Source organism: Nematolebias whitei, chromosome 22 (assembly GCF_014905685.2).
Source record: "Nematolebias whitei isolate Nwh7 chromosome 22, NemWhi1, whole genome shotgun sequence".
Lineage (NCBI taxonomy): Eukaryota > Metazoa > Chordata > Actinopteri > Cyprinodontiformes > Rivulidae > Nematolebias > Nematolebias whitei.
This window is the reverse complement of record NC_056519.1, coordinates 18748064-18775897: the sequence shown is the minus strand read 5'-3', so window position 1 is coordinate 18775897 and position 27834 is coordinate 18748064. Positions and strand designations below refer to the sequence as shown.

Here is a 27834-nt window from a genome sequence, read left to right as displayed (position 1 = left end):
ATAAATGTTCAGGAGATAAAAGTTTTATTTAGAACGCTCAGACTTTTGGGATACGTTTTGAGAACAAACTCAAAGATCAAAGTTGAACAGATTTGGTGAAACAAAATTAAAGACCATTAAAAAGCTATCATTTTATGTAATGTCCTATTTAATATTTATTTACTTGCTTTGATTCAGCCTTCTCTGATAGTCTTGAGTCGTCCACAAATTGCAGCTGCGGCGCTCAGAGGCGGCTGGAGTCATTGAATGGGTTGGAGATCACAGATTTGTGAATGAGCATGAAGAGGGGCAGGTAGGCCAGGAAGTCCAGCAGGTCCAGTGGAGGAATGTGCTGCAGCTCCAGTCTGATGGCCGCCTCCTGGTCCAGATGGATGCCGCCGGCCTTCAGCTCCAGCAGCAGCTGCTTGTTGCTTATGAAGCCCTGCTGAGCGCCTGAATCTTCCCCTTTCTCCTCCAGGAGGAACAGGAAGAGTTGCTGCAGGTGAGCAGACAATCGTTTTAGACATGCAGCGCTGTGCATGTACTAAATGTACATCTACAATTCCTTGCATTTTGTCGTACTGTATTTTTCAGATTATAAGGGGCATAAGTAAAAAAAAACCCTGTCAGATAAGTCAAACTTTATTCAACACATTCACAATAACCACATAAAATCAGTTTGAGGTCAGTAAGCACGACCAGAATTAATGCATAAAACACACTGGATTATAAGGCTCACTGTCAATTTGAAGTGTGCCCTGTTGTCCGAAAAATACGGTAATTTATTTCAAGATGGCAACCACAGTCGACTCATACAAAACACAAAAATCACTACAATTCAGTCAATTAATAAACAGATATTAAGCTAAAACGTGATGTGGTTGTAAATAACCTTCACAACACGCACTCTGTGGGTGACATCAAAAAGACTACAGCTGTCATTTGGGTGATATGCATTCCTTCAAGGAACACTAGGCCTCTAATCTTCTTCTTCATACATTCAGAAGTCATTAGTTGAAAGGAGCGCTCACCAGAAGCAGCCTGGTGTTTTCTTTTGGAACCAAAGCTTCACCTGAAGTGAACTCAACCCAAAGCAGGACGTGAGCTGCTTTTGTGTGAGAGTATGTTCATGTGCACGTGTTTTTGTGTGCCACAGCCTCAGATTTCCACACTCTTGTTTGAGCGCACCTGTTTGCACAGTTAATGCATGCTAGGTAATAATTGTTGAGTGGAGGGAGGAACCATCCTTTTGGCAATTAGCCCCCTCCCCCTCCAGCAGCCTCTCCAGTTAACAACCCTATCCCTAACAGCTCTGTAATTACAAAGCCTCTCCTACCTGGCTAGAGGCTCGCTTTCCACACACACCGGCTTTCATGTTGCGCCCATCGCTCTGTTGCTCAGCACTTCCTCGCATGAATGAGGGCCGGCCTGGCCTGTGAGCAGCCAGCTGGTAGGCCCGTCCCGGACCATCTGAGACGAGCCGTGTGTCTCGGGCTGATTACAGAGCCAGAGCGGAGTGGACGGCATGTTCACTGCTGGACACTTTAATGAGATTAGGGCCGTGCTAATCTATGAAAAGAGAAAAGCTCCCTTCTTATTCTTTGGGCTTGCTCCCCTCATTTCTATGCACGAGGGCTGAGTGCCTCTCTTGACAACCGCTAGCTGCACACAGCAAGCTTTGGAATCGCTGCTCGCTGAGTCTTCTTGTTGATTTCATTATAATTATATTTGCAGAGCCACAAAAAAAAAAAAAAAAGTGAGGCGGAGAGGAAGTCAGTGACTATGGGATCGGACTAATCGGATGCTGCGTCGAGTGCATTCTGTGTAAACAAAAGCAAACGCACAAACGTGGCGAGGAAGCTTTACCTTCGCTTTGAAGAGCCTCACTTCAAGAGAGCGGAAGTCCATGTTGCTGATTAGTGATCGCATGAACTCACTGCAAGCAAAGAGACAAACAGTCAGCAAAGAGACGTGGAATAACTTTTTGAAAAAGGATTTAATAAAGTTAAGCATGCAAAAAGGAAATCAATTCAGTTCAATTCAATATATTTTATTAATCCCAAAGGGAAATTAAAGTGTCGTCGTAGCTCATCATCCTGGTCTCATTCAAGAGTTGTTATAGAGGCTGATGGCTGTGGGCAGGAAGGATCTCCTGCTGCAAATCTGAAGGATCTGGCCACAGATACTGATCCATCCACCCAGATCCAGCTTGCTGTCAGATCCATTGGGCCTCTCGGTCCTCCTGGGCAGCAGGACAGCCCAAATGCCAGTCAGAATTCCTCCCTGAGCGATGGTCACTCCTCCCAGCAGTCTGCTGAGCTCCTCGTCGTCACGGACAAACAGCCGAAGGTACTGGGGGATGATCCCAGTCCTCCTGTTGTCACGAGCCAAGTTTCCCACCAGCTCCAGGATCTCGGCAGTCAGGTACTCCCGCCGCCAGGTTGACGGGAATTCGTTCACGGCACCTCCTTTTCAACTCATTTGGGATTTGGGGCTGTAGTTGAGATAGTTGAGCTTTTGATTATTAATTAGCTGCTCCTGGTTATATATATATATATATATATATATATATATATATATATATATACTTGTTGCCATGGTTACGCATCATAACAAATGCACAAAAGTAAAAAGGTATCAGTAAAAATCCTTGCAGCTGCACAGCATCTGATACCAGGGTAAATAATCATCCAAAAAAGCGATTTACATCCAGAAAAAAAGAGGAATTAAAGTTTCCAAAAGCAATAACTCCGAATAAAAGTAACAGATACTCCAACCCAGAGCAGCGCAATGCTAGAAAAAAAAAATAAATAAAAATTCAGATGGTGTTGAAATGACAAGTTTCAGTCTTCTTGGATGCTACATTTTTATCATCCCAGTTAGGTTTTATTTGATAAATATCAAATAAATCCAGATTTTAACAAGCCCTTCAAAGGTCCGTTTGTGTATTTGCATATTGTTACCAATATATTTTATAAACCACCGAAAAGATTTGATTAAACTTACAGAAAATAATTTTTGATTAACTGCTGGTGTCATTCCAATTCAAGATGGCCACCACAGCTAACTGACTTCATCTTAAACAAAAATGGCCATAACTCAGTCAGTTTCGCAGACATTGAGCTGTATTTTGATGTGGCAGTAGCTGAAAGTCATTTTTAACACATAACTCTGTCATTTCTAATCATAAGTTGACTTTTGTCTAAAACTCTGGCATGAAAGATGGCAAGTGAAGGTAGGATTTTAATTAAAATAATTTCTTTAGATTTCCGTGAAGCTAAAAAGGACATATTTTTAAATGTAAAATCAAAACTACTAATGCACTTTAAATCGTACAAGTAAGTCTGGTGGCCTAATTCGAGTGTTGTTTCGTTTGTGTCGTGTCATGGCGGCTCATTTTTGGCGGTTTTGTCCCGAGTGACCTCGTGTTTGCCGAGAAGTGACGGTAAAGTGTTTTGAGCCCATTGTGGTTGCTCACAGTGGCCTCGCTGACAAACAATGCGTCGGCACACGAAGACCTCCCGCCACATTAACGGATAAAACTGCTCTGGTTTGGGGGTGGCTGCTGAGTGTGTATGTTAGGGTGGGTGGGGTGAGAGCAGTGAGAGCGGGACTTGTTAGAGCACACACTGGTGAAATGTGACCAGTCGCAGAGCTGCAAAAGCCAGCAATTCGGAGACAGGACCAGTTGTGTTGGGATGGACCACTTTGGTGCAGCGTGTGGCTTCTCTAACGAGCGCCCGAAGTTAATGAGGACCTCCTCATCCAGCGCTCAACGACCTAGCATTAGACCATGCAGCACAATGCACGCCCGAGTGCACCCAGGACCACGCTTGGCCCTTTTCTTCCAATTCAGGACTGGATTTGATGGGGATGAGGCAGGACAGATCAGCTAATGATCATTAATTGCACTTTGTTAGAGACAAACCCTGGCGAACAGGCACTCTGGTGTGATAATGGTTAGCATAACCAATGAGGGTCTGGGGGGAGCGGTGACGAACTGAAAGGGGGATAATAACAACCTAACCCATTTTCTTTTGTGGGCCTCCTGCTGAGGCCAACGCAGCAGACTTCTCACTTACATAATGCTGAAGGTTTTGGCGCTCTATAGAGCCTGTCTATAGTGAGGCAGGACTGAAGAGATGCAAACAGAACCTGACCCAGATAGGTCTGATTTGTTTTGAGCGGGCTCAACAAGGAGGGACATCGCACACGCACCTGATCTGTACAAATCCAGAAGGAAAAAGTCTGAAAAAAATAACTCAAAACTAATTTTCAAGTTGTTTTTTTTTAAAACTTTCGTAAGGCCGATTCATACGACGATGAACTAGCTGAAGGGACCGTCTTAAATTGGATTGACTTTGGAAGTTTATCACTTCTAGATGTACATTAAATCAATATTTTCTGAGCATGTGGTTAAAGTCAGTTCAATGGTTTGTGAAATTATTTGCTAACAGACAGACGAGCTTGACTTCAAAACTCCACAAAGTTGTAGCTTGAAACATTTGTACTGTATTGTATATCTAAAGTAATGTAAATCTAAACTGAACCATCTAAAAAAAAAATGGTATCCAAAAAAAAAAATAAAATAAATATATATATAATTATTGCTTTTAAATTTTAGATTCTTACTTAAATACTTAACAAATAGTTAGAATTAGTAATGAACACAAAAATCAATTGTGGAATCAGTTTATTTATATTTAGTTAACGTTTTTTACTTGTTTGCGTCAGTGATTTTATCTCTATGATAGCAAAATTTTAATAAACCCTTCAGAAAATAATCAGTGGGTGTACTACAATCGAGTCAACCCAATTCAAAATGGCCGCCACAACCAAATGGTCTAAGAAAATACAACTCATGTACAACTCGGTCAACTTTGCAGATATTTAGCTACATAAATTCAACACATACTTTAAGTGTTCTACATTGTGTATCTTAGTTTTGACATTGATGAAGTTAACACTGTCTGTTAGCAAAATATCTCAAGAACTACTAGACAAACTTTATTGAAACTTTCCAAAAGTAATAATTGAATTTAATTCAACAACTCGTTTAAGGTTGTTAAAGTACTTGTTTTTAAATAGGGTTCAACCTTTTTTTATAATACTTAAAGATTTTGAGATATTTTCTTACACACAGATTCACAATGATTCTTAAAACAAAGTTTCTCATCAATAAAGACACCTAAAAAACTTTTTTGATGAAACATTGGAGAGTAAATTATTAATATAAATTTTATTTTTTTCTAGATTGTAATTCTGTCTTATTCTTAAATTAGATTAAATCAGATTTTTTTTTTTACATTAAGTGATAGTTTAACTGAAAGCACTGGGCAAACTGAATGAGCCCATAATTTGCCTTATCAATAAGTGAGTCAAGTTTACTGTCAGTAATAAAGAGATTGGTGTCATCAGCAAATAACATGTGACAAAATACTGGATGCTTTTGATAAATCATTTATGTATATGAGAAACAAGAATGGGCCCAAAATGGATCCTTGTGGAATGCCACATTTTAGAACATCCTGCTGTGACAATTTACCATTAAAAAAAATAAAATTTGCTCTCTGTTGTGCAAATAATTTTCAAGCCATTTTTGAAACCATAAGAAAACATTTTTGATAAGATTTCATAACTCACAGTGTCAAAAGCTTTTGATAAGATTCTGATTTAACTTTGGAGTCAACCCAAATGTAAGATGACCATCAGAGCTAATCAGCTTTACCAAACACAAAAATGACAATAACTTAGCTAAATTTGTCAACAATGAGCTAAAATTCAATGTGGTAGTAGCTGAAAGTCATTCAGGACACATAATCTAAGCACTAACAGATCTTGCAATGTCCCATTAAATCGCATTCCATGTCTATTAAAAGGTATGACAAAAGGCTATAAGTCCCTTCCTTCTCATCATGATGTTCTTCATTTAAAATTTGTAAATAAAATACAGAGGGTGATGTGCATTCCTTCAAGGAATGCTATAAGTCCTTAAATTATCTCAAAAGTGTTGATGCAAAACCACAACACCAACACTTTATCAAGCTGCAGCTCCTGCTGCCTCCTGTTGTTAGTGACAATAATGAATGCTACAGATTCACTGATGCTATTTGGATAGATCTTGTATAACAACATGCTTCTTGCCAGGGAATGTGAGGAGAATATATATGTATATACAGTATAGGCCAGTCGCAGTAAACAATAAATCAATTATTCGCATAATAAATGAAAATTATCGACCTCATTTTCATTTATTGTCTATCGTTTCTTTGTGTCTTTCTCTTTCTACTGAAGACACTGGATGACAAAAGGCTCAACTCCGGAGTTCTTCACTGACCCCTCCCTTTCTCTTTTCACTTTAAAATCCATTTTAACCGTCCAAAATCACGTTTTTGTCAGGATTTGTGTCAGGAGCGAACCCAGAGTGCAGAACAGGGACTCAACTCGGCAGATATACAAAAATAGGTTTTTAATGATAAACGAAAAGTACAAAATAAACAAGCTGACGGGGCAGCAAAACTTACATGAACAAGGAAGGAGGCACGGGGAACTCAGGAGACACGAGAGACACGAGGAACTCGAGGGACCAGGAATACTCAGGGAAAGACTCAGAAGACCCAAGGAAGAGTACCCAACGAAGACGACCCGGCAAAGAACAAGACAGAATAGGACGGCTTAAATACAGGGAGAAGACGAGACATGACAAACAGCTGGGACGAGACACAGGTGGTACTAATGGAACTAATGAGGGAGCACGAGGGAAACAGACACAAACCGGGCCACAGAAAAGTACCATCCTTACAGTTTTTGGATCGTTAAAAGCAGCTAAGCTGAGAAGCTAAGCTATGAGCTAAGCTAACAGGCTGACCTCGGGAAAAAAACTTTGTCTTGTCAAAGCTCCAAAATTCACAGTTGAAACTCGTGCCTTCGTGTAAAAAGTTTTTCTCTGCAAAAAAAAAAAGCTGAAAACTTGTTTATTTTTTTTATTTTTTATTAAAAGCTTTGTGTGAAAAATGCTATGCTAAAGAGCTCAAACCACACCGAGCATCCACCATTTTGAGAACCGAAGAGAGACGGCCCATGTCACGTCAAGGGGCCTCCCTCCCATTTTTCTTAAAGACACACGCTGCTCACTTCCTCACTATCCATCCTTTGGTTCAAACAGTCTTATACTGCCATCTGCTGGTCGAAAAAAGGTACTACAGGCAAAACAAATTCAACATTTCTTCTTAAATTTGACAATAATTACTAATTATTGTCAAATTTCAAACAATATTATCATTTATCGCAATAATTTCTGAGACAATTAATCGCCCAGCAACATTTGTTATCACGACAGGCCTATGTATATATGAGTGTGTGTGTTGAGGGAACTCGATGCAACACAGGGACAGATCAACCAAAATACTGGAGCGCAGAAGAAGGCAACAAAAGATGAGTGACACGAGGCAGGTACGGCTGAAAAGAGGAAATAAAAAGAAGCGAAGGGAGACACCTCAGATCTCTACATGATCAGATTGTGTAACTAATCTGGGATTAGCACCAACAGGGTTAAAGTGAAACAGGTAAGAGGATCAGTTTAGTTCAGTCAGGGTGAGACGACAGAGGGACACTTTTGTTTTCTTCTCGTTTCGGAGGTTGCATTCTTGATCTCCTCTTATTATTGGAACTGCAGAAAGGAGTTTTGTGAGCAAAGGTTTAATATGGACATTCATTATCATTACTATAATTGCCTCCATACAGAGCAGACACCGCCGTCCTTTTGTAGCAGTGCAGCAGTAACACACAACACAAAGAGCGGGCCGTAAATCTCAGCACCCGTGACCCTGGCCCTGTCCTCGCTAAGAGGGAGCTCTCAGTCCGGGGTGAGGCTTCGGGTGCAGACTTTGACCCCCGGGGACCTCCAGAGTGGGCTTGGCTCCACTCTCTCCTGTCTGTAGGAAGCCTCAGACCCCAGGGCAGGGGAAAAAACTGCGCTGTGTGTGGGAATCTGCGGCATATGGAGCATAATGTTGGGACACGGGGACACTGAGGACAAAGTCTGCTCGCGCAGGGTTCAGACTTCGGTTATTTTCTCCACTGATTTATTGAAAAAAAAAAGATAATCTGAAAAAAGCCTACCTTATCAGGAAATACTCAGTTGTTATCACACAGAACAGAAACTTGGGTTTCTGAATCTGTGTATAAATTCTTAACATATTTTTGAAGATTACTGATTGGGAGAAGTCATATACTCAAGTTATACTTTGTACTTTTACGGCAATAATTTTTCTAATCAGCCAGGTTTACTTGTAATCTTTTCAAGTGATTCTGATCAACAGCTCTTCAGGCTTTCTGAAGCACTTCTTTGGACTTCAGCTGCTTTCTCACCACTTTCTGTCCTCTACCCGTCCATTTTTTGACGAACATTCGTCTGTTGAACTGCGTAACTCTGACGTGAAACTCATTCAGGCGGTAAAAGACTCTATAACTCAAGGGATGAACCTGTGTTGTGTCACCGCACGACAGAAACTGAGCAAAGAAGCGAGTTTAATCACAGCGTCATATCACAAACTTAACTTGCTCCCTTTAAATATAATTCATATACCAAAGATAACACAGATTGACAGAGGAAATAGAATTTTAGCTTCATCATGATGATTTCCAAAAAGCATTTATCTGAAAACTTCACATGCAGAAGCATGATGCTTCTCTTCGGGTCAGCTCTGATGGATTTCTTCCTGTTTCTTTAGGACTTGACTTGAAGATAGCTGTTTTTATATCTCGGACTTATTATGGTCTGGTATGAGAATTGGGCAGAAAATGAACAAAAGTCCAAAAAACTTTGAAAGCCTGAAGATCTGATGATCAAGACCACTTTAACAGATCACAACAATGTCGGGCTGTTTCTAATATGCATCATGTAATGTGCTTTTACTCCTATCAGGTGATATTTACTTCATTTTCAAACTTATATGAACCAAAAGTGTTTATTATCATGTTTTATTCCATGTCGTTGAAGGTTAAATAATAAATTACGAAGAAAAGAAAATTATTTTTGTGTTCAAACACAAAACAGAGCAGCTGAAATTGCTTTAGCTGACGTTAAAGTTGAGGTTTTATGTCTGTTTTTGTGTCAAATTTCTATAATTTTCTCACAAAATAATAAAATACATCTCGTCAGATACATATTTAAGAAGTTCAGTTCTGCTCATTATTATTTAGTGTCTACTTGCGGGGGGGAGACAGAATATGTGCAAATCCCAACAAAATTCAAAGCTTGGACCTCTAGAATCGTAAAAAACAATCAAAGAGAATCAAAGGGAGTCCCACACACGATGACTAAATCGGTGGAACCAACTTGCGTACACACACTTGTTCTTATTTATAGCAGGTCAGTGACTCCTCCTCCGGCTTTACCGAGGAGAGCGTTCGCCTTTCACTTACTCCATGGAGGTTATTTTCTGGGCCAGGCTTGCAATCACAGCAAACAGCCTCAGGTCCACAAGTCCATCTGTCACTCTGAAGTCCACCATCTCTAAGATCTTAAGGAAAAAAAAAAGGTGCTTGTGTTACAGCAGCGGGACTGTGAATATGTGTGTGTGTGGGGTTCAGATCTACTCTGTAGACGTAGATTTCTTCTTCGTCAGATAGCAGCTCAGGAGGAATGATGGTCTTCAGTGCAAGAAGAACCTGCAGGCAGGAGATGTAGCCGTCCTTGTCGCTGTCCTCCTACAAACAAACGCACAGCTCCATTTTATCTAAAGAATTTTTCATACAATCAAAAATGTTAAATTTCTTACAAAAAATGAAGGAAACCTAAAGTTTAACAGACTTTCTAACTCTTAGAAGCGTATCAAAAGTCAATTCAGTTTCAAAATAGTAAAAATATAAACAATTTAATAGAGATGCACGATATTATCGGCATGGTATCGGTATCGGACGATATTAGCGATAAATATCGGACATTGTCAATTCCATCAAAATAACTCACAGATATAAAAGGCACTTTATATATATATATATATATATATATATATATATATATATATATATAAGGTGCTGTTTTTGTGACTGTTCGTGTTTTCATTGTGTTAGAGAGAGTACATGTCCTGAATAAATTTCACATTAAACATAATCCGAGTTGAAGTGTTACATCATTTTCATCTCCTTTTGCCATCTGCATTTGGTAGCAGGACAAACTGATAAAGACCATGCAGAATAATGTGGTATTTTAATTCCACAGCAGAGAAAGCTATGTAGTCTCTGTAAGTAGGTCTAGGGGTAAAATATCGGTATCGGTTATCGGTTATCGGCCAAATAAGTTTTAACACATTGGTATATCGGATATCGGCCAAAAATCCAATATCGTGCAACCCTAAAATTTAATATATTTTTAAGCAAAAATGCTAAAAGTGTTGATTTCCTGCCTGTCCTTTATTATTATTTTATGTTTGTTTTTTTGTGTTGGTGCAGACTCTTTCAGTGAAATTCTGGAATAAACAATGCTTTTAAAAAAAACGTTCAAATATGGAAGAAGCAGTGTCTTTCTGATCAGGAGGGCAGCATTTAACAGTGAGTGAAACAGAATCTCCTGAAAAAAGAAAGAGAACATAAAGTTTTTAAATCCCCTTTCACTTACCGCCTCAAAAGCCCTTTTGTACTCGGCCAATTTCTCCTGGCTGAAAATGCAATACTTTGCCAAAAAGTCGACTGGAAAGACAAAAGAAGAGGAGAAAATATTGAGGAAGGCATCAGAATGGTACAGATCCTCAGAGTGACAAGTTCAGAATCTGAAAATCTGACTTATCAAAAATTATATTTTAGCATCAGTAGCAACATTAAGTGCGTGTGGGGTGGTTGGGGGTTGGTAAGATAACCAAAAAGTTATGATGAATGTATATTTTTTGAAAGCAAAACTTGCTGTAGGTCATTAAAAAAAATAAAAGTTTACATCTTGATGTAGGTACATGAGATACAAAGTGCATCAAATGGACCATATTTCAGTTTGACAAAAACAAGACATGTAAAGACTCTATAATGAAACTAAAACACAGTATTGCGTGGTACTCTTTTTTTAATGGATCTTATTAGTTTTAAATATTACAAACATGTTTGGCCAAATGTTGATAAGTTTCTTTAAATGATTCAAATGAAACAAATGAATTCAAACACAAAAATGTAGATTTTCATTAGAAAACAATTCTGTTTAGCTCAGTTACTGATAAATATGTTAATCCTATGTTTTAAAATACTTTACCTGCTGTAACTCAATATCTTCTTCTTTAACTGGATATAAAATATGTATATGTGTGTGTTTCTTTTAAGACCTTTGTTACACTTTACCATTAAACGGGCTATTCAAAGAAATTGCTCAGGGGGCACAGTTATAGAAAGCAAAGAGCTCAGGGGCCGGACATCCAGAATTTATTCTCGTTATGCAAGGTTGTTTTATGATTTAAAATGAAGTTTTATTTAAAAATGAACCCATTGGTGGACTGAACTGAGCACACTCATGGGCCTGATTTGGCCCCCGGGCCACCAGTTGAATAGCCATAAAAGCTAAAAGTTTAAACTGCAATGATCTTCCATCGCATATTTTCCACCTGTTAAAAGATAATAAATATTTTAGTTTTAAAGTCCTACAATGCAACTAAAAGTTGGAACTATTATGTTACTGTTTTATTTACCATACCACACCATTTTATTTATAGAGCACTTAAAACAGCGACAAGGCTGACCAAAGTGCTGTACAGACAGAAAAACAGGCAACACACGAAGCAATATACAAATATTTGCGAGTGTCCATGAACGCATCAATGATAAAAGTCTCCCCTCTTTCATGGCAACTTTTCATATTCAAGATAAAAAATAAACTATCACTTCGGAGCAAACAGTCTTAAACATAAAAGCATAAATCACAGAAACACGCCATGAATATTTTAGTAGATACATTTCTAAAGAAAGGACAACTTGGAGAAAAAGAAGGGCGCTGGAAAAAAAGAGCTTTTAAGCTGCTGCCACTTCAATTTAGAAGATGAGAATGAGTCGACTGAATAATGGATCTATTCATGCATTTGGTGAATAAAAAAGCAACAGACTTTATTATATCAGTCTGGACTTAAACCTCTGGACCTCTGGGGTTTCTCTGCACTAGCAGGGGGGCCGGTTTGAATCTGCTATTTATCAGCTTAGTGCTAATCAAAACCAGGCCTCACCCTTTCACGTGCTAAATGTTACATTCAAAGCAAGTCAACTTGACTTGTTAAAGCTTGATTGATCAAAACAACCTGCAGGCTGCATCTGTTTGCAAATGTCCAGAAGAAGAGGAGGCACACATGCAGCCGCAGTCCGGCCATAATTTATTATAAGACAGTAATTACTACATCCTTATGTCTTGAAATAAAAAAAGTGATGTAATCAGCAGATAATGTTTAAATGACTATACATTAAATTAAACTAAGTACAGCATCAGTGCTGTAATAAATATAAATTAAAATCTGATTAGAAAATATTGCATTTCTAACTAATGGGACAGCGTGCGGTTTAATTTGTTTGCATTTTGACCTGGGTACAAACTGAAAGCAGGGTTACAAAAAATAAATAAATAAATAAATCATGGTGTTATATTTAAAAACTGGTGCTTAATTATTGGAGTCAGCAAAATTCAAGATGGCCGTCACAGCTAACTGACCTTCGAAAACATAAAGATGGCTTTACGACGGCAAATGTAAAGATATAAACAAAACGATGGTGTGGCAGGAGCTGAGCATCCCAGCACTACAATATTTTCTCTCAAAACTTTGCTATTACGGTAACTATTGGTGTCACTAACGCTGTCTGTCAGCAAAATACTTCATAAACCACTTGATCCATCTTTGGTCAGCCCATCTCAAATGGCCACAGCCAATCTACCATCAAAATAGTTATAACTCAGTCAACTTTGTAGGTATTGAGCTAAAATTTGGCGTGGTGGTTGCTGATAGTCACCCTTAACACATACTCTGAGAGCTAACACATCTCAAAAGAATTGTATGAGATCGCACATAACATTGTTTACAAGGCTTGACTAAAACAGCGACCCTGTACCTCCGTCACTTCTCAATCTGGCGGGCGATATACCGTATTTTTTGCCCTATAAGTCAGTTTTGTTGTTTTTTTTGCATAATTTGCATGCCCTGCAACTTATATGCCAAAGCGATGTATTTATGGACTCTTTTCCCCATACTTATAAACTAATTTTTGGCTGAGATATGACCGGTTTCATTCATCCTGACTTAAAATATTAAACAATACCATTTTCAGCTGCTAGATGGCACTCGAGCGGTAAGGCATGCCGTTGTGTTGTGTAGTAGGTAAAAAGTAGCTATTAATGACACAGTTGGCTTGCCACAGCCTGCCACCTTCATTCTGCTCGCTCAAGCTGTCAAATCAGCTTAATTTCACTGCGCTGCCCCGACCAAATGCAGTGAATATGACCATTTAAGTGCATTCCTTAATTATAAGTTACACCTTTGCTATAATTTCGAGCAAACAAATAATTGTTTTTAAGTGTTAATCTTTTTAAATTCTTATTAAAATCCTCCTGTGCACACTCCCACAGCCGTCATTTGGCAGCCAATCGATTTTTGGCACAACACCGACCCACATTTCCGAGTTCGACCCACATTTCCAGGTTGCCAGCGGTGATGCGTAATAGATGCAACGTATTTATGGATTTTTCCATTTTATTAGACATATTTGGACTGATGCGACTTATAGGGCGAAGCGACATGTACGGTGGAAAATATGGTACATTCTTTCAAAGAAAGTTAGGCGGACAGAGGTTGGTCAGTCTCAGCTACTCTAAATCAAATTTTATTTAACTTGATCAAAGCCCAACCACCAGCAGTGTGGGGAATTTCTAAATGAAAACAACTGTCTTATAGAAGATACGTGTTAACCATGAAATGAACTTAACTTTGTCCACTTTTAGCAAAAAAGAGAGAATTACCGGTAAAAGCGTACTAAAGTTTCAGTGGGTCCACCCTACCCACCCTGGCCGAGGCTGTGCTCACACGCAGCAGAGGTGCTGGATGTTGTCGGAGGCTGAGGGGAGCGAGCCGTCAGGGACTCAGCCGGACAAAAGGTGCAGTGGAGTGAGAGACGGAGGGAGGAAGCGAGGGTGGGTGGAGGAGCAGGACAAAGCCAAGGCAGTAAAGCCTCCTGCCTGATAGCCTTATCTGATTCCACTCCAGCGCTTGATGGCTTTTTTTTCACCCTGCCTTTAAAGCGCACAGGTTGGGCCTTTGGTGTGAAGCCTAGCAGAAAATGTTAATCAAGAGAGGGACTGTGTGGAGAAAGGCGAGAGAAAGGGGAGAGTCACTCTGCTGAGGCTGTAATCTGTAATGAGACCGAGGCGATTCAGTTGCAATTGAGAGAGGAAGAATGGGGCCATGATGATGATGATGAGCAGGGAGGTTTACTCTTTCACAAGCGTTTGTTTTTCTGTTTTTGTTCCTTTTCTCTTGCAGAGTCACTGCCTCTGCATCGGTCTACAGGCTGCAAACAGCTGGAGGTCACAACTCATTTAACACACACTTGGACCTCATTTTTAATATCTGCAGCTGACAAATGAAAAACACCACTGACTGCTGCTCTGACCAGTGTTGCTACTCATCTGTATATGATTAAATGCCTCTGTCTGATGAGCAGGGCTGAAGAAAAGACCTCCATGTGTTTTCGCCAACAAATGAAAAATGTACAAATCTCAGCATCTAATCCAAAGCTTTTTTCAGCTCACCGTTTAGAAAGTAACCTGACGTTTGGAGATGCTTGGTCAGTTTTTGATCTAAACACTGTCTAACACAAGCAAAGGAGGTCAAGACCCTGTTGTGGATCACAAAACATTCAAGTGAAGGTCTTAAGAGGATCTCCAAATATCGCAAAATAAATAAACTGGTCAAGAATAAAAAGGATTTTGACAGGTGTTGAGGTTCAGTGTTTCCCTTACCATTACCCAAGGATGGCAGGGTCCAAGGACGGGGGAGTGGGGAATTTTTCCCCCTGCCAAAAGTTCCACTACCTTCAGGTGGAGTGTGGAGGTTGTAGCCACAGGATGAGTGGCTTCGACCTAGCATTAGTGATAGTGCGCTCTGCTACAAGACACAAGTCGTATGTCTGCGCTGCTGTCATTTAGAGAGTCTGTCCATGTCTGCTTTTCTTTGGATTGTGGACGCAGCAGGTCCAGAGTGGAAACCCAGACATCCCTCTCCTCAGTACTCTCCGACACCTCCTGGATAAACCGCAAGGTGTTCCCAGGCCAGAGATAATATCTTAGAGGTAAGACCTTTTTTAGCAAGTTCCCATCAATAATGAAGAGTTGGAACGTAGACAGCGCAGTACATCATGAGCAACAGCTCCTACTTTACCATGACAGGCTGGAGCAACGCCCTCATTACTGCAGATAAATCCCTGATCAGATGGTCCAGTCTGCATCGTAATGCTCAGCCAATTGGTCTGCACAGTGTTCAAGGCTAATAATAGCTAGCAGGGCAGAGGGCTAGCTCACACTTTTCTTACGTACATAAAGATAATTTAAACATTATATCCTATATTTGTGTTGTTTTTCAGTGTAGTAATCATACACGTTATTTAAAATGTTTTGTACCAAAACGTACTAATTATAAAAGACACACTTCGACTGTAGAAAATGCACACCTCAGTAAAACAGTCTCTCTTGTACACAGAGGCGCTCTTTGTGTTTTGAACTTGTTTGTTGCTCTCTTTCCCGTTTAATGCCAGACTTTTGTATCTGCTCATCAACTCACACTGTATATAATGTCCCGTCATTCCTTTAACAAAGCTCACATTCAGCAGCGGAGAGGAGGTGACCCCCTTTTTAATAGCAGAAGAATGTCAGAGTGTGTGTCCCACATTTACAGGCATAAAACATGTCATTAGCACAAATCTGGAGTGAGATGGACTCATACGCAGTGATAAAACTGTATCCTAACAAGACAAATCAATGAGAAATAGTTTTGTGGGATTATTTGGGTTTATGTTGCTAAATTTGAGATGATCTTGTAAATCTCAACGTGATGGGAAAAAAAAACAACAACAATTCTTATAAAATATTAAGCGTGTGCTGTTTGATAAGAAGGTCTGAGCATCATCCTGTGAACCAGAACAAGCAAATCATTTCTATGAAGCTTTACTGTGCACGAATGGGTCCACATTAAAGGTACGTGTCAGCAAAAAAACTCAAGGCTGCTGTGGGCCAGCAGGAGGTGCAGTAGGAGTGAATCTGCAGGTTTACAGATTAAAAAGACCAGGCTGTTGTTTCTACAACTACCAAAGTGCTTGTAAGGAACATAAAACAGCACAAAGACTGTTGGATTAAGGAAACAACGTCGACGTGTAATCATAAAAGTGAACCTTTTAAGTAACTCATAGCAGAGCTACAAATTACTACAATCTGTTACTACGACTCCTTGGCCCTTTATTCAAAGTCACATAAAGTTTTGATTAAAATCTTCCACTGTGACACTTTAAAAAGTCAGTGTGCCATGAGTTGTTGCCAATTATTTTTGCATAAACAGAAGCCAGAAACAAAAGAAGCATCACTATGCCCATATGGCACGAAAAACTACGGTGGCCCTGAGGTGTAAATGAACAGCATTTGAAAAAAACGGAATTACATTAATTCCGTTTTTTCAAATGCAATTTAGTTTTTTTCAAACGTTGTTGTGTTTTATCAAATTTTATTTTGTTTTTTGAAATGTAATTCCATATTTCTCATGTGATTTCGGCCACTTCCGCTTCGGCTTTGGCTTAATGTAATGCTATTTTTTTTCAAATGTAATTCAGTTTTTTTCAAATGTGATTCTGGCCACTTCTGCTTTGGCCTCTTCCGATTTGGCTTAATGTAATTCCGTTTTTCAAACGTTGTTGTGTTTTTGTTGGTTTTGTTGTGCTTTTTCAAATTTAATTTTGTTTTTTGAAATGTAATTCTGTTTTTTCAAATGTAATTCCATTTTATTCAAATGGAATTCTGGTTTTTCAAATGTTATGTTTTTGTGTGGTTTTTTTTTCTTCAAATTTTATTTCATTTTTTGAAATGTAATTCCATTTTTTCAGATGTTGTTTATTTACACCTCAGGGCCACCGTACACATAAACCGTACACGTAAACAGACAAGAATGTGACGGATTTCAACTTCTAGAATAATTTATTTAAGCTTATTTAGGAAGAATGACAATAAAGCGCACAGTAATAATATAGAGGGATAGAATACAGTAGACATTATAATGTTTGCTAAGGCAATACAATGTTTTTAACTGACAAAGACAGTACTACTTTTTATTTTGTATGCTTGTGTTGGCATTTTTAACAAAGCTGTAAATAGATGTCTGGTTTCTTTGTTTAAATTTTTTTTGTAGTTTTTATATGCTTGTATTTGTTACAAGTTCAGCTTTAACTCCTCAACCTCCAAAAAAGTTTGATGTTTGATTTGTACGGGTTAAAAACCTCTTTGCTATAAATCATAAAGGTCTGAGACATTCTCATTGGTGTGAACACACAAAATGGGGTTCAGGGCTAAAAATTCAAATAATTCAGTCTTAAGGAATAAATAAAGTATTTGCTATCAGTTGGGCATGACAACCACAAACTACGGTAAGTAGATTTTAATTTTTATTTTTTAGAAAATGTGTTTACCTGAAATCTTTATAAAAATCCAGATGATAAATTTGTTTTACACAATTAATCTGGCAGAAATGTTTAAATACTCCTGCTGGAAGTGTCCCAGTCTGCACTGGACCAGCTACAGCTAGCTGCTGCTGCAGTTACAAAACGACTATAGAATCCCATATAAACAGTGTCGGCATGAACTGCAAATGAGAGTTTTGAGATTGAAGCTGCTTTGAAACAGCAGCAGCCTGTTCTAATCTTGGTTCTGCTCATAGTTAGCTCATCCATTTGATTAGAAATAAACTTTTTTTCTTCAAAATGAGGTTCGGATAAAACATTACCACAGAAGCCCACTTTCAAAGATCTGAACTATCCTTTTAATGTCAAGGTTTGTTGACACCTTCTGATAGAGCATCTGTATTTCAAATTATTTTGTAACTTCTACATTCTCCAGGAAGAACCCTCCAGCAGAAGCAGGCTCAGGACCATCTGCTGGGGTTTGAGAGGACAGGAAGGAGAGACAAACAAACAGAATGGCAGGTCCATTTTTTTTTTCTATAGGAAGAAAGACAAAAAAAACACATGTTAAGGATAACAATAATTACAAATACAAAACAGGAAGAGTAGAGCAAGTAAAGAGAGTAGCAGAGTAAGGAAATGGAATATTCAATTACAATGTTTAGAGTGACATCATCAATGCCACAGTTTTATCTCAACTTCAAACATGAGGTTTTATACACCTAAAACGGGACTAAAGATGATTTCAATTTGATTAGAGGACAGTTTTCCAGTTTTTAATCTAGAGGACAGATACTGAAACGTGGCACAGCTGTAATTACTGATGCTCAGGGTACTGAGGAAAGTTATAGTGAGCAGAATTATACATGCAGCCAATATGCAATAAATAGGTAACAGTGGATGCCAATATCTGGGAGCATTCTCCTGCAGGCAATGTGCTGCAACACCGACACACAGCTCCTCAACCTCACTTTCTCTAAAAAGACCAAGGAGTGTGTGTTTGTGTATGGTGGAGTGGGAGGGGGGGGTTAAAGCTCTGCTAGGAAAACAAACAAAGACACACGTAGCAGCCACGCTCCTGTCTCTGGCTGCACGCCACCGGCCTCGCCACAAACCACAACTTACGCTTTCTGAGCACAGACACACACATTAGACCAATCAGCTCCTGCCACAGATCCTCACTGATATGACCCCCAGAGGCCAAATCATCTGCTTTACTGCAAGAGCAGATCTTCAGAGATAACCCCACAAAGAAAAATCATCTGCTATTATCGCCCTGCCGCTCCTTGACATTGTCCCATTAATAAGGCCATTGTGGACGGCGCTCTCTGTTTGGACACCACATAATAGACTCTTTGACAGATTTACTTTGCTCTCTCTTCCACTCTGCCCCTTCCTTTCTCTGTGCTGTGAATGCAGCGCACATATTCCACGCTGTCGCTCATCAATAGACGAGCTGTTTGTTTGCCCAGTTATTCTGGACTGATAAATACACAATTCCAGACCAAAGGCTGAGCAAACAGGAGTTACATAAAGGCACTGTACCTGAACACACAAACACCTCGCACAACCATGTTTCTTTAAGAGACTGGTCTTTCTTGTTCACTGTTTGTGTGTGCGTACCTGTATGTGTGTGTGTGTTTCATTGCTTGGAAACAACAGCTAGCCTTGATGTAGACTGGAAGAACATGTGCTGCTGGCACTGCTGGGTGGGGTCAAAGTGAAGCTGGCTCAAGGCCGACAGGTGTCCCGTATCAGTAATAACATTCACCAGAAACCCACGAAGTTCCTCGCACCGCAGCAGCCGCTGCTTAACAGGCTCTGTTTGACAACACAAAGGAAACCACAGCTACGTGATTTTAGTGTTCTTCCTGGGCTCACAGCCTGAGCTGTATTCTGCAGTTAGGCAGAAGAGGATAAATAGGCCCCAACAGGTCCCAAAGTCAAGAAAACATATAATTATAGCAGTAAATAATGTATATAAGCTAAAACTCTGTTCCAGATGCTTGGAAAACGGCCTTTGTTCTTCCTTTGCTGAAGGGAGGTGACCCCACCTCACTGAACAACTATCGACCAATCTCTAAACTCTGCATTTTATCCAAGGTTCTAGAAAAACGGATAAACTCTCAAATGAAAAAGTATTTGGACTCATTTAACATCTTACCTCCACATCAATCTGGTTTCAGGAAAAAAACACAGCACAACGACTGCTTCACTGAAGGTTTTAATGACAGTGTTGAAGCATTGGATACTAAGGATTATTGTGCTGCACTTTTCTTAGACCTGTCTAAAGCTTTCGATACTGTGGATCGTAACATCTTGTGTCATAAGCTCTCAGAAACTGGTTTCTCAGATCACACCACTGGTTGGTTCTCTAACAATCTCTCAGATCGGAGACAGTGTGTTCAACATAATGGTACCTCTTCCAGTTATATAACGGTTAATAACTGTGTACCTCAAGGCTCAGTCTTTGGTCCCACCCTCTTCACAATCTACATAGGTAATGTAGGTCAGAACATCCCTGGTGCATCCTTACATTTCTTTACTGACGATACAGTTGTCTATTGTTGAGCTAACACAGGTTTTCCAGCTTTTGCAATCTGCTTTTGACATCATCCAGTCAGATTTGTTCCATCTCGAACTTGTCCTAAATGCTGACAAAATCAAAGGAATGCTGTTTTCAAACAGGAAATCGGTCCCAGCAGTTCTTCCTTCGATTACATCCTTGAATAGTGTTCCTATAGAGTTTGTCGATTCCTACAAATGTTTGTTTCTTGATTGATTTCATCTCTCCTTTAAGCTTCACGTGGAAAACTTGGTAAAGACAGCTAAATTGAGTTTCTTTTTCAGAAATTCATCCTGTTTAACTCTGAATGCTAGGAAACACTTTGTAACTGCTTTGTAACTTCCTTCATTCCATTGACTATGGTGACATTATTTACATGAACGCCCCCAGCACCTTGCAGGTGTTGGACGCTGTCTATCAGGATGCACTAAGATTCATAACTAGCTGTAACTATCGTACCCATCACTGCACCCTGTATTCACTGGTTAACTGGTCATCACTAACTTCACGTAGTCTCTATCACTGGTACATTTTCATCTTTAAATCACTTTTTGATCTGTTGCCTTCATACATCTCCTCCTATGTCTGCGCAAGTGCAGCTACAGCGTGCGCTTTCAGGACATTATTACCTGCAGTGTTCTCTCAGTGGGGGCTGAACTAGACAAAAGGGCCTTCTCCTACTCCGCTCCTGTTTCTTAGAATATCTTACAAAAAGATCTGAAGCTCTCAACCTTGACCTCTCTAAGTGGCTTCAAACACCTGCTACGTTCATGGCAAAAACCAATGCAGACATGTTCCTGTTTTTAGTTTTCTACATCGTTTTATAACCTAGCTTTTTTTGTTTCGTTTTTTTAATACCATTTTCTTTTAATTGTTTGTCTCAGTTTGTGTGCTTTTTATGAGTGTCTTCTGTTGTCATCATTCTTTGTTAAAATCAGGTCTCTCTTTTAAATGAGTCCCCGAGGCTCAATAGGATTAACCTGTATAAATAAAGGTTGAATGAATGTTTTAGTCCATTAATAGTAAGGATCTAAAAATATACTTCTGTGCAACATATGACCTCTTAAACGTTTGCTACATTTCTGTAATTGATATTTACTGGGACAAGTTTAATCATTTGGATATGAAAGTACTTCTTTTTTTTATTTTAAGTATTGGATTTAGGTTGTCCAATCATTTCTGTTGTCAGCCTATATGGCTGCAGTTTAGAGGATCTGTGTGTTATTTGTGTTTTTCTTGTGTCATCTGCCCTGCCTTCATCGGTGTTTATCCCTCATGTTGCCAGCTCCTGTCACACACATCCTCTAATCCAGTCACCCCAGGTGTTCGTCATTGTCTCCCATTAGTGTTTCCTTGTTGTTCCCGTCAGTGGATTGTCCTGTAAAGGCGTCCTCTTCGTCTCCCCCATGTCTCCTCATTATTATATGCAAGTTTTGCTGCCCCGTCAGCCTTTTGTTTTCATTTAATAATAATAATTATTATTTTACCTTCGAGTTCCCTGAGCATCTGTCTGCACTTTGGGTTCAACAAACCACCAGATCGTGATATCCGTAGTCAGACAGGTAGGACAACGTTCATGCTGAATGAAACGGCTTCCTATTGGCTGCCAGAAGAACAGCACATAACAACAATAACAGTTGCTGTTTTTAAACACTGAAAACTGGATGAATTACCACAGAAGATCGTAAGTGTTGGATTAATTTTTATCGTTTCATAAAGTCACCACCGAGACCGACAGATAGAGATGAACACACCCCAGTTCTCAGGTTTTTGTAAATCTACGAGCCAACGGTTCCAAATTTAACCAATTTAATTTATATTTTATTCAAAAATCAATTAAATAATTCCTGTGTAGACAAGTGGTATGCTGATATGCCTGTTGCTGAGGGATTTGAATAGTAAATGTTTGTTGTTTTCGACAGAAGTGATTTTATGGACTGCAGTTGAACAGTGAATGTAAGTAAACCTTACGAGCATCTTTTTCTTGTTAATAATCTACGCCCCAAACAAATCGGATTTTAAAAAGAGGCAATATTTCCCATGCATCAAGATAAACCTTAACGGGTTTAACACAAAATATTCAAGTGGGTTGGAGTTACAAAACAGAAGGTTCTTGTTTGTTTGTTTGTTTTTGTTTGTCCCTAGTAGCGCAGAGTGGCAGATCCAGGCAGGTTGAGGGAGAAATTTTATCCACCACCATGTGCAATGGCGGAGCCAGGGGGTGGTTAATGGTGGTCTTGCAACCCCAAGGGCCACCCCAATAATTTGAGAAAACTATACTTTCATGCAATAGAAAAACTACAGAGCATAGTTTCCTCAAATTATAGGCATGGCCAGTCCCCCTTCCCCACACACAAACACACATATATATGTATAGGTATAGTGGTGGCCATCTTGGAATTTGACTTGACAACTCAATATTTGATAGCCTAGATGTGGCCACCGGTACCTTACTTACAGTATATTTCAATGACGGAGGGAATATCCAATACAGTTTTCTTTAAGAAGCCTCTTACCTCTTTCACTTCTTCTGACTTCATTTTCAGACTTCTTATTGGTTTATAATTAACTAACCCAGAGTCTTCTTCCCTCAGTAACAAACTTCCACTCGGTGCTGTTTCTAACATGAATTAACTGGCCTGGGATATTATTTTATTTTTTGTCAGATTTGTGAGCCAAAGTAAAAATATGTTAGATGTGCTCATTAGTCAACTCTATGGTGAACCCTGACCTACATTGGTGATCGTTTCATCTTAAACCAACATTTCTTCTTACGTCTACAAAGGTTTGTACAAACTTTTCATCCCTTTACCAAGTTTATATCTATCTGCTCTTTGTGCTTGTGTACAAACTCTCTGCTGCAGAACGAATGTTGACTTCAAACACGAGCCACATTGCAGCGCTCGCTGACTGATGGTGACCAGGAAGGTCAAAGGGGAGAACAGAATATGGGTGGCTGAATACAGGAAGTTACTCGTGGATGTGGAGTGTGCAGGGAGAGAATTTTGGGAATCCATTGGCAGGCTGTCAGCGCTGGATAAAACAAGACCAATTAAAACCTGTTAGTCCCATTCAGATACTAATGAGGGGCCACAGGAGTCTGGATGGGAGACAGTCGTCAGATTGGGGGACACAAACACTTTTGTGTGTGTGCACAAACTACTCATCAGGATAAATAAAAAAAGACCCTAGTGAACACTGAAGGCCGAAACAAAAACAGATTGTACGGTGACAAATTCAGCACATTTCCCTAACGAGCATCTTTTTCTTGTTAATAATCTACGCCCCAAACGAATCGGATTTTAAAAAGAGGCAATATTTCCCATTTGATAAAATAAAATATATTCCAAAGATCAAATTTTGGTTTCCATTTGCAGAAAGAAATGCAAGAGTTTTGTAAGCAATGTGTTACTAATGAAAGCTAAATACTACTTGTGACGACTTGTATACTACTACTAAATACTTCTTCAGCATTTAACAAGATGTCAAATCCAAATCCAACCAAGACTTGCACTGCAATTTCCCAATATTTATCCTTCTTCTAAACTTACCATGCAGCTTTATCAAGTGAATCAGAATTATAAAATTATTTTTATTTTATAAGACATTAATGAAACTAAAGAAAAAAAGTAATAATTGCGATTGAGGAGTAGAGAATAAACAGACGAGACTGTAAAAACATGATGGTCGTTATTATCTGTTTGTTCAGTAGGACTAAAAACAAGCACAGCATGATTTCCAGAAAAGAAACAGAAAAATACAATCTAAAGCACTCTATACCAAAGCAAAGCAAGAACAGCCGGTTCAGACGACAGAATCCTGACGAGCTGTCCGTTTGTTTCAAATCATAGTGGAAAAGTTTCTGGTGGTCTGAAGTAGCAGCAGAGAGCACGAGTATCAGCGAGAGGATGCATGGAAAACCAAAAACTGAGTACATTAAAAAAAAAAGTTTTCAAGCTTCTAATTACTGTAAGTCAAGTCAACTTTATTTATAGAGCACATTTAAAACAGAACCTGTTATCAATGTGCTTAACAACAACAACAATCAATGAGTAAATTAAAGAGAAAAAAAAAATATATATATACACAATACACTAATAATAATAACTGAAGAATTAATAAAAATCATTTAAAAAAATAGGGTCACAGATTAAAAAACACTAGATCAATTTACACTGTGTGAAATGCCTGAGAGAACAGATGTGTTTTAAGCAGGGATTTGAAGTGAGGAATGGAGGTGGTCTGCCTGATGCTGGGGGGCAGGTTGTTCCAGAGTTTGGGGCCCATGACTGAAAAAGCCCGATCTCCTCTGAGCTTCAGTCTTGTTTTTGGAACAGCCAAAAGCAGCTGATCGGATGATCTCAGGGCCCGAGAGGGAACGTAAGGTTCCAGAAGCTCAGAGAGGTAAAAGGGTGCGAGGCCATTTAAGCATTTGAAGGTCAACAGAAGAATTTTAAAGACTATCCTCGTACGAACAGGGAGCCAGTGAAGGGAGGACAGAACTGGTGTGATATGTTCAGACCTACAAGTTCTGGTTAAAAGCCGAGCAGCAGCATTCTGGATGAGCTGAAGACGTGAGATGGAGGCCTGGCTGATCCCTGCATAGTGTGCATTGCAATAAGAACAGTAATATGGTGTTTGCTTCTTTCTCAGCACTCCATACTCTAACTGATAAGATACTAACTACGGATAACACTTAGTCAAATATCACTGTGAAGTTGACGGGACTACTCCTTTAATTACCAAATAATACTAAAATATAATTAAAAGTAACGGTGAGGCAACCAAAATGGAGAATATTTAAAGTTTTTTTTTAGCATTTTTGTTTAGTCAGGGCTGAACAAGGTCAGTAAAGACAGTAAAAAATCCTTTGTTTAAACGAATTAAAATTACAGCTTTAACGCGTTGCTGCGACAACATCCCAGCTTAATTCCAAATCAGATTTTCAGTTTGAGTTCCCTGCATCTCATCCCCGTCAGTGATAAATAAATACTTTGTCATTTCTCCTGCTGTTTTGAAACCACTTTTTTCCATTTAATGACGTGTTTAAACAGCGACTTCCTTCTGATTTTGATCCGGTTTAAAAAATAAATGCTTTATTTGTTAGAAGAGACTCACATTCCTCAAAGTTGGAGCGACTTTTGCTGCCGTTGCTCTGCTGAGGTGTGTTGTCCTGCAGTTTGGAGAGCATGTTTAACGCCTTTGTTTTCCTCTCCTCCATCCGTGGGTCCCTCTCCTCTTCAACACGCCTGAACACCCTTTCTCCGTCCGATTGCTGAACCTGATTGCTCATTCCCAGAAGACTGGCTTCCTCCTCAATGGACTTCTCAAAATGTGAATGAAAACCTGGAGTGTAAGCAAACAGCTTTAGATATATATGTACTTTTAAAATAACGTAAGCAATGCTTGTAGCTAGTAATGTTAAAATGTATAAAACACAAGAATGAACATGAAGATCTGCACAAAGCCACTTCATCACATGCCATGATTCTCATCACAGCCACACTTCCCTTCAGTTCTTTCACAGAAGTGAACACTGTTCCTGAAACTTAAACAGCCATCTGTTTTGTCATCGCTCAGCCAATTAGGAGTACCATTATCTCCCAACACAAAGTCCACTGAAAACACTTCTTGGTGCAGAAGTGTGGAGACAAAGAGCGCCATCAGTACAGACTTGAGGCTAAAGAAGTCTGCGATTGTCTTCTGCAACAGTTTCCATTAGAGTTTCAGGAGTTTTTCTTCGTGCTACTTATGCAAAATGAGAGATTCTTTTGTTAATTCAAAAAGTGCTGCATCTGGAGATGGTTTTATTCATTGAGAAGGAGAGAGCTTGACCATTGGAGTAGCTGACGTGCACCAGATTCATTAAGCCTTCCAAACGTGGCGGGGAGAATTCATTTATTCCACCGGCGAGCGTGCAAAGGTCAGCAGCACAGATTGATGGAGCCGTGTCTCATTTGACAGGATGTCTTCCACCACGCTGCACACAATCACACGCCTTCGTGTGCCGCCGCAGCTCCAATGTCACCAAAACAGAAAAATGGACGGGGGATTTATTCATCTTCACGGCACAAAATTCATCATTTGTCCTCGCATGCAGCATAAAACCCTGTTCTTGACATCATGATGAATGACAAGTGAAGGTTTCAGTTTCCAAAAACGCAGAACTTCTGTTTGAACATGTTATATTAGCCACAAAATGTGGGGTGTTAAATTCATGTTTTTACGTTTTTAAACTCATTAATGGGATTCATTAATTCTGTCAAATGTCAGAGAATAGTGCTGTAGTGTTGTTGTCATCTCCCTAATGAACCTTCTGCTTTATATAAGGTGCGAGGCTGCCGGAGGACGCCATTGAAACACTGACACGGTGTTCAGTGTACGGTCTGTGTACTTGTGATTAAAAAGGTTTAAGCTTGCTTTCCTTGTGCTCCCTGAAAGATTATGTTCTTGTTTCCTCGAGTCTGGTATCAACAGCTAGTTCTGCCTGAGTTTGGGTTTGGACTACTCCTTGGAACCATTCCCTTATACAGAGCCTATAGGATCTTGTCACCTACCTCCGTTTTTGGTTCGACCTGCACTCTTCAACACCTACCTGGAACTCTGGAATCCCATCCTTTTCAAGTCTCTAAGCTGGACACTCTAAATACTTACCCATTCCCCAGAAATATATCTTGTAAATATTGTAAATAAACGTCCTGTTCAATTTTACCATCCACCTTTCAAGTCTTCCTGGGCTTCAGTTCTTACACTCTTAGAAACACGACTACAGGGTAGCACAAATGGGTCTAGCATTCCTGAAAGAAATGCATACCACCACCACCACCTGCCACTTTTCACAGCAGAGTTTTAAACTAAAATTCTTCTTGACTGAATTTCTGTCATTATGATCAATTCAAGAAAATAAAGTTAAGCACAATCCCACACATCCATCCATCATCTTTACCCGCTTCTTCTTTTTTGGGGTCGCAGGGGTCACTGGTGCCCATATCCAGCAGTCACTGTGTGAGAAGCGGGGGACACCCTGGACAGGTCTCCAGTCCAACACAGGGACACATAGAGACAAACAACCATTCACTCTCTCACTCACACCTTGGGACAATTTAGAGTTACCAATCAGCCTAACATTCATGTTTCTGGTCTGGTACCTGGATACAGCCCGGAGAAAACCCACACATGCACAGAGAGAACATGCAAACTCCACCCAGAAAGGCCCCCGACTGGGATTTGAACCGTGGCGACCTGCTCGCTGAAAGGTGGCGTCTCTACCAACTGAGCCACTGTGCTGCCTCAATCCCACACAAAATAGCAAGACTTTGCACAATTTATCAGGACACAGAGTATGGGCTAAATGACTCTCAGCAATAATCACATCAAATTCAAATTTAATATGTGCATAATTGACTTCATTAACGCCATTTCTGTTGTATTAAGGTTAATAGGCTGTGGAGGCCATCTTGAATCAGGTTACCTCCAAAGAGTCACATTTGGAGATGCACGAGTCCTTCATCAAACTCCATCCACATATTATATCTAACAGACAGACAAGCACACACATGCAAGCATTAGTCACTGGCTTTCATTGCTGGAGAATATTCTCACTTTATCTTATTCAAAAGGAG

At 39.6% G+C, this 27834-nt stretch overlaps 1 protein-coding gene across 1 annotated transcript; it reads right to left on the bottom strand.

The window, feature by feature from the left end:
- Window positions 1-223: 223 nt before the first annotated feature.
- Window positions 224-25403, bottom strand: LOC119428516. Its single transcript, XM_037696198.1, has 6 exons — window positions 25331-25403; window positions 10601-10671; window positions 9580-9690; window positions 9406-9503; window positions 1846-1915; window positions 224-475 (listed from the first exon to the last, which is right to left on the bottom strand). The coding sequence occupies exons 1-6, from the start codon at window positions 25401-25403 to the stop codon at window positions 224-226; spliced, it is 675 nt and encodes a 224-aa protein (XP_037552126.1).
- Window positions 25404-27834: the final 2431 nt, after the last annotated feature.

Bases quoted from the DNA above. Each gene is read 5' to 3' on its own strand.
- LOC119428516 (XM_037696198.1), bottom strand. From the start codon at position 25,403: ATGCTCTCCAAACTGCAGGACAACACACCTCAGCAGAGCAACGGCAGC. The intron at 9,691-10,600 runs GTAAGTGAAAGG...GTTTGTTTGTAG, and splicing joins ACAAAAGGGCTTTTGAGGCG to GAGGACAGCGACAAGGACGG. The intron at 476-1,845 runs GTAAAGCTTCCT...GCTCACCTGCAG, and splicing joins TGAGGCTCTTCAAAGCGAAG to CAACTCTTCCTGTTCCTCCT.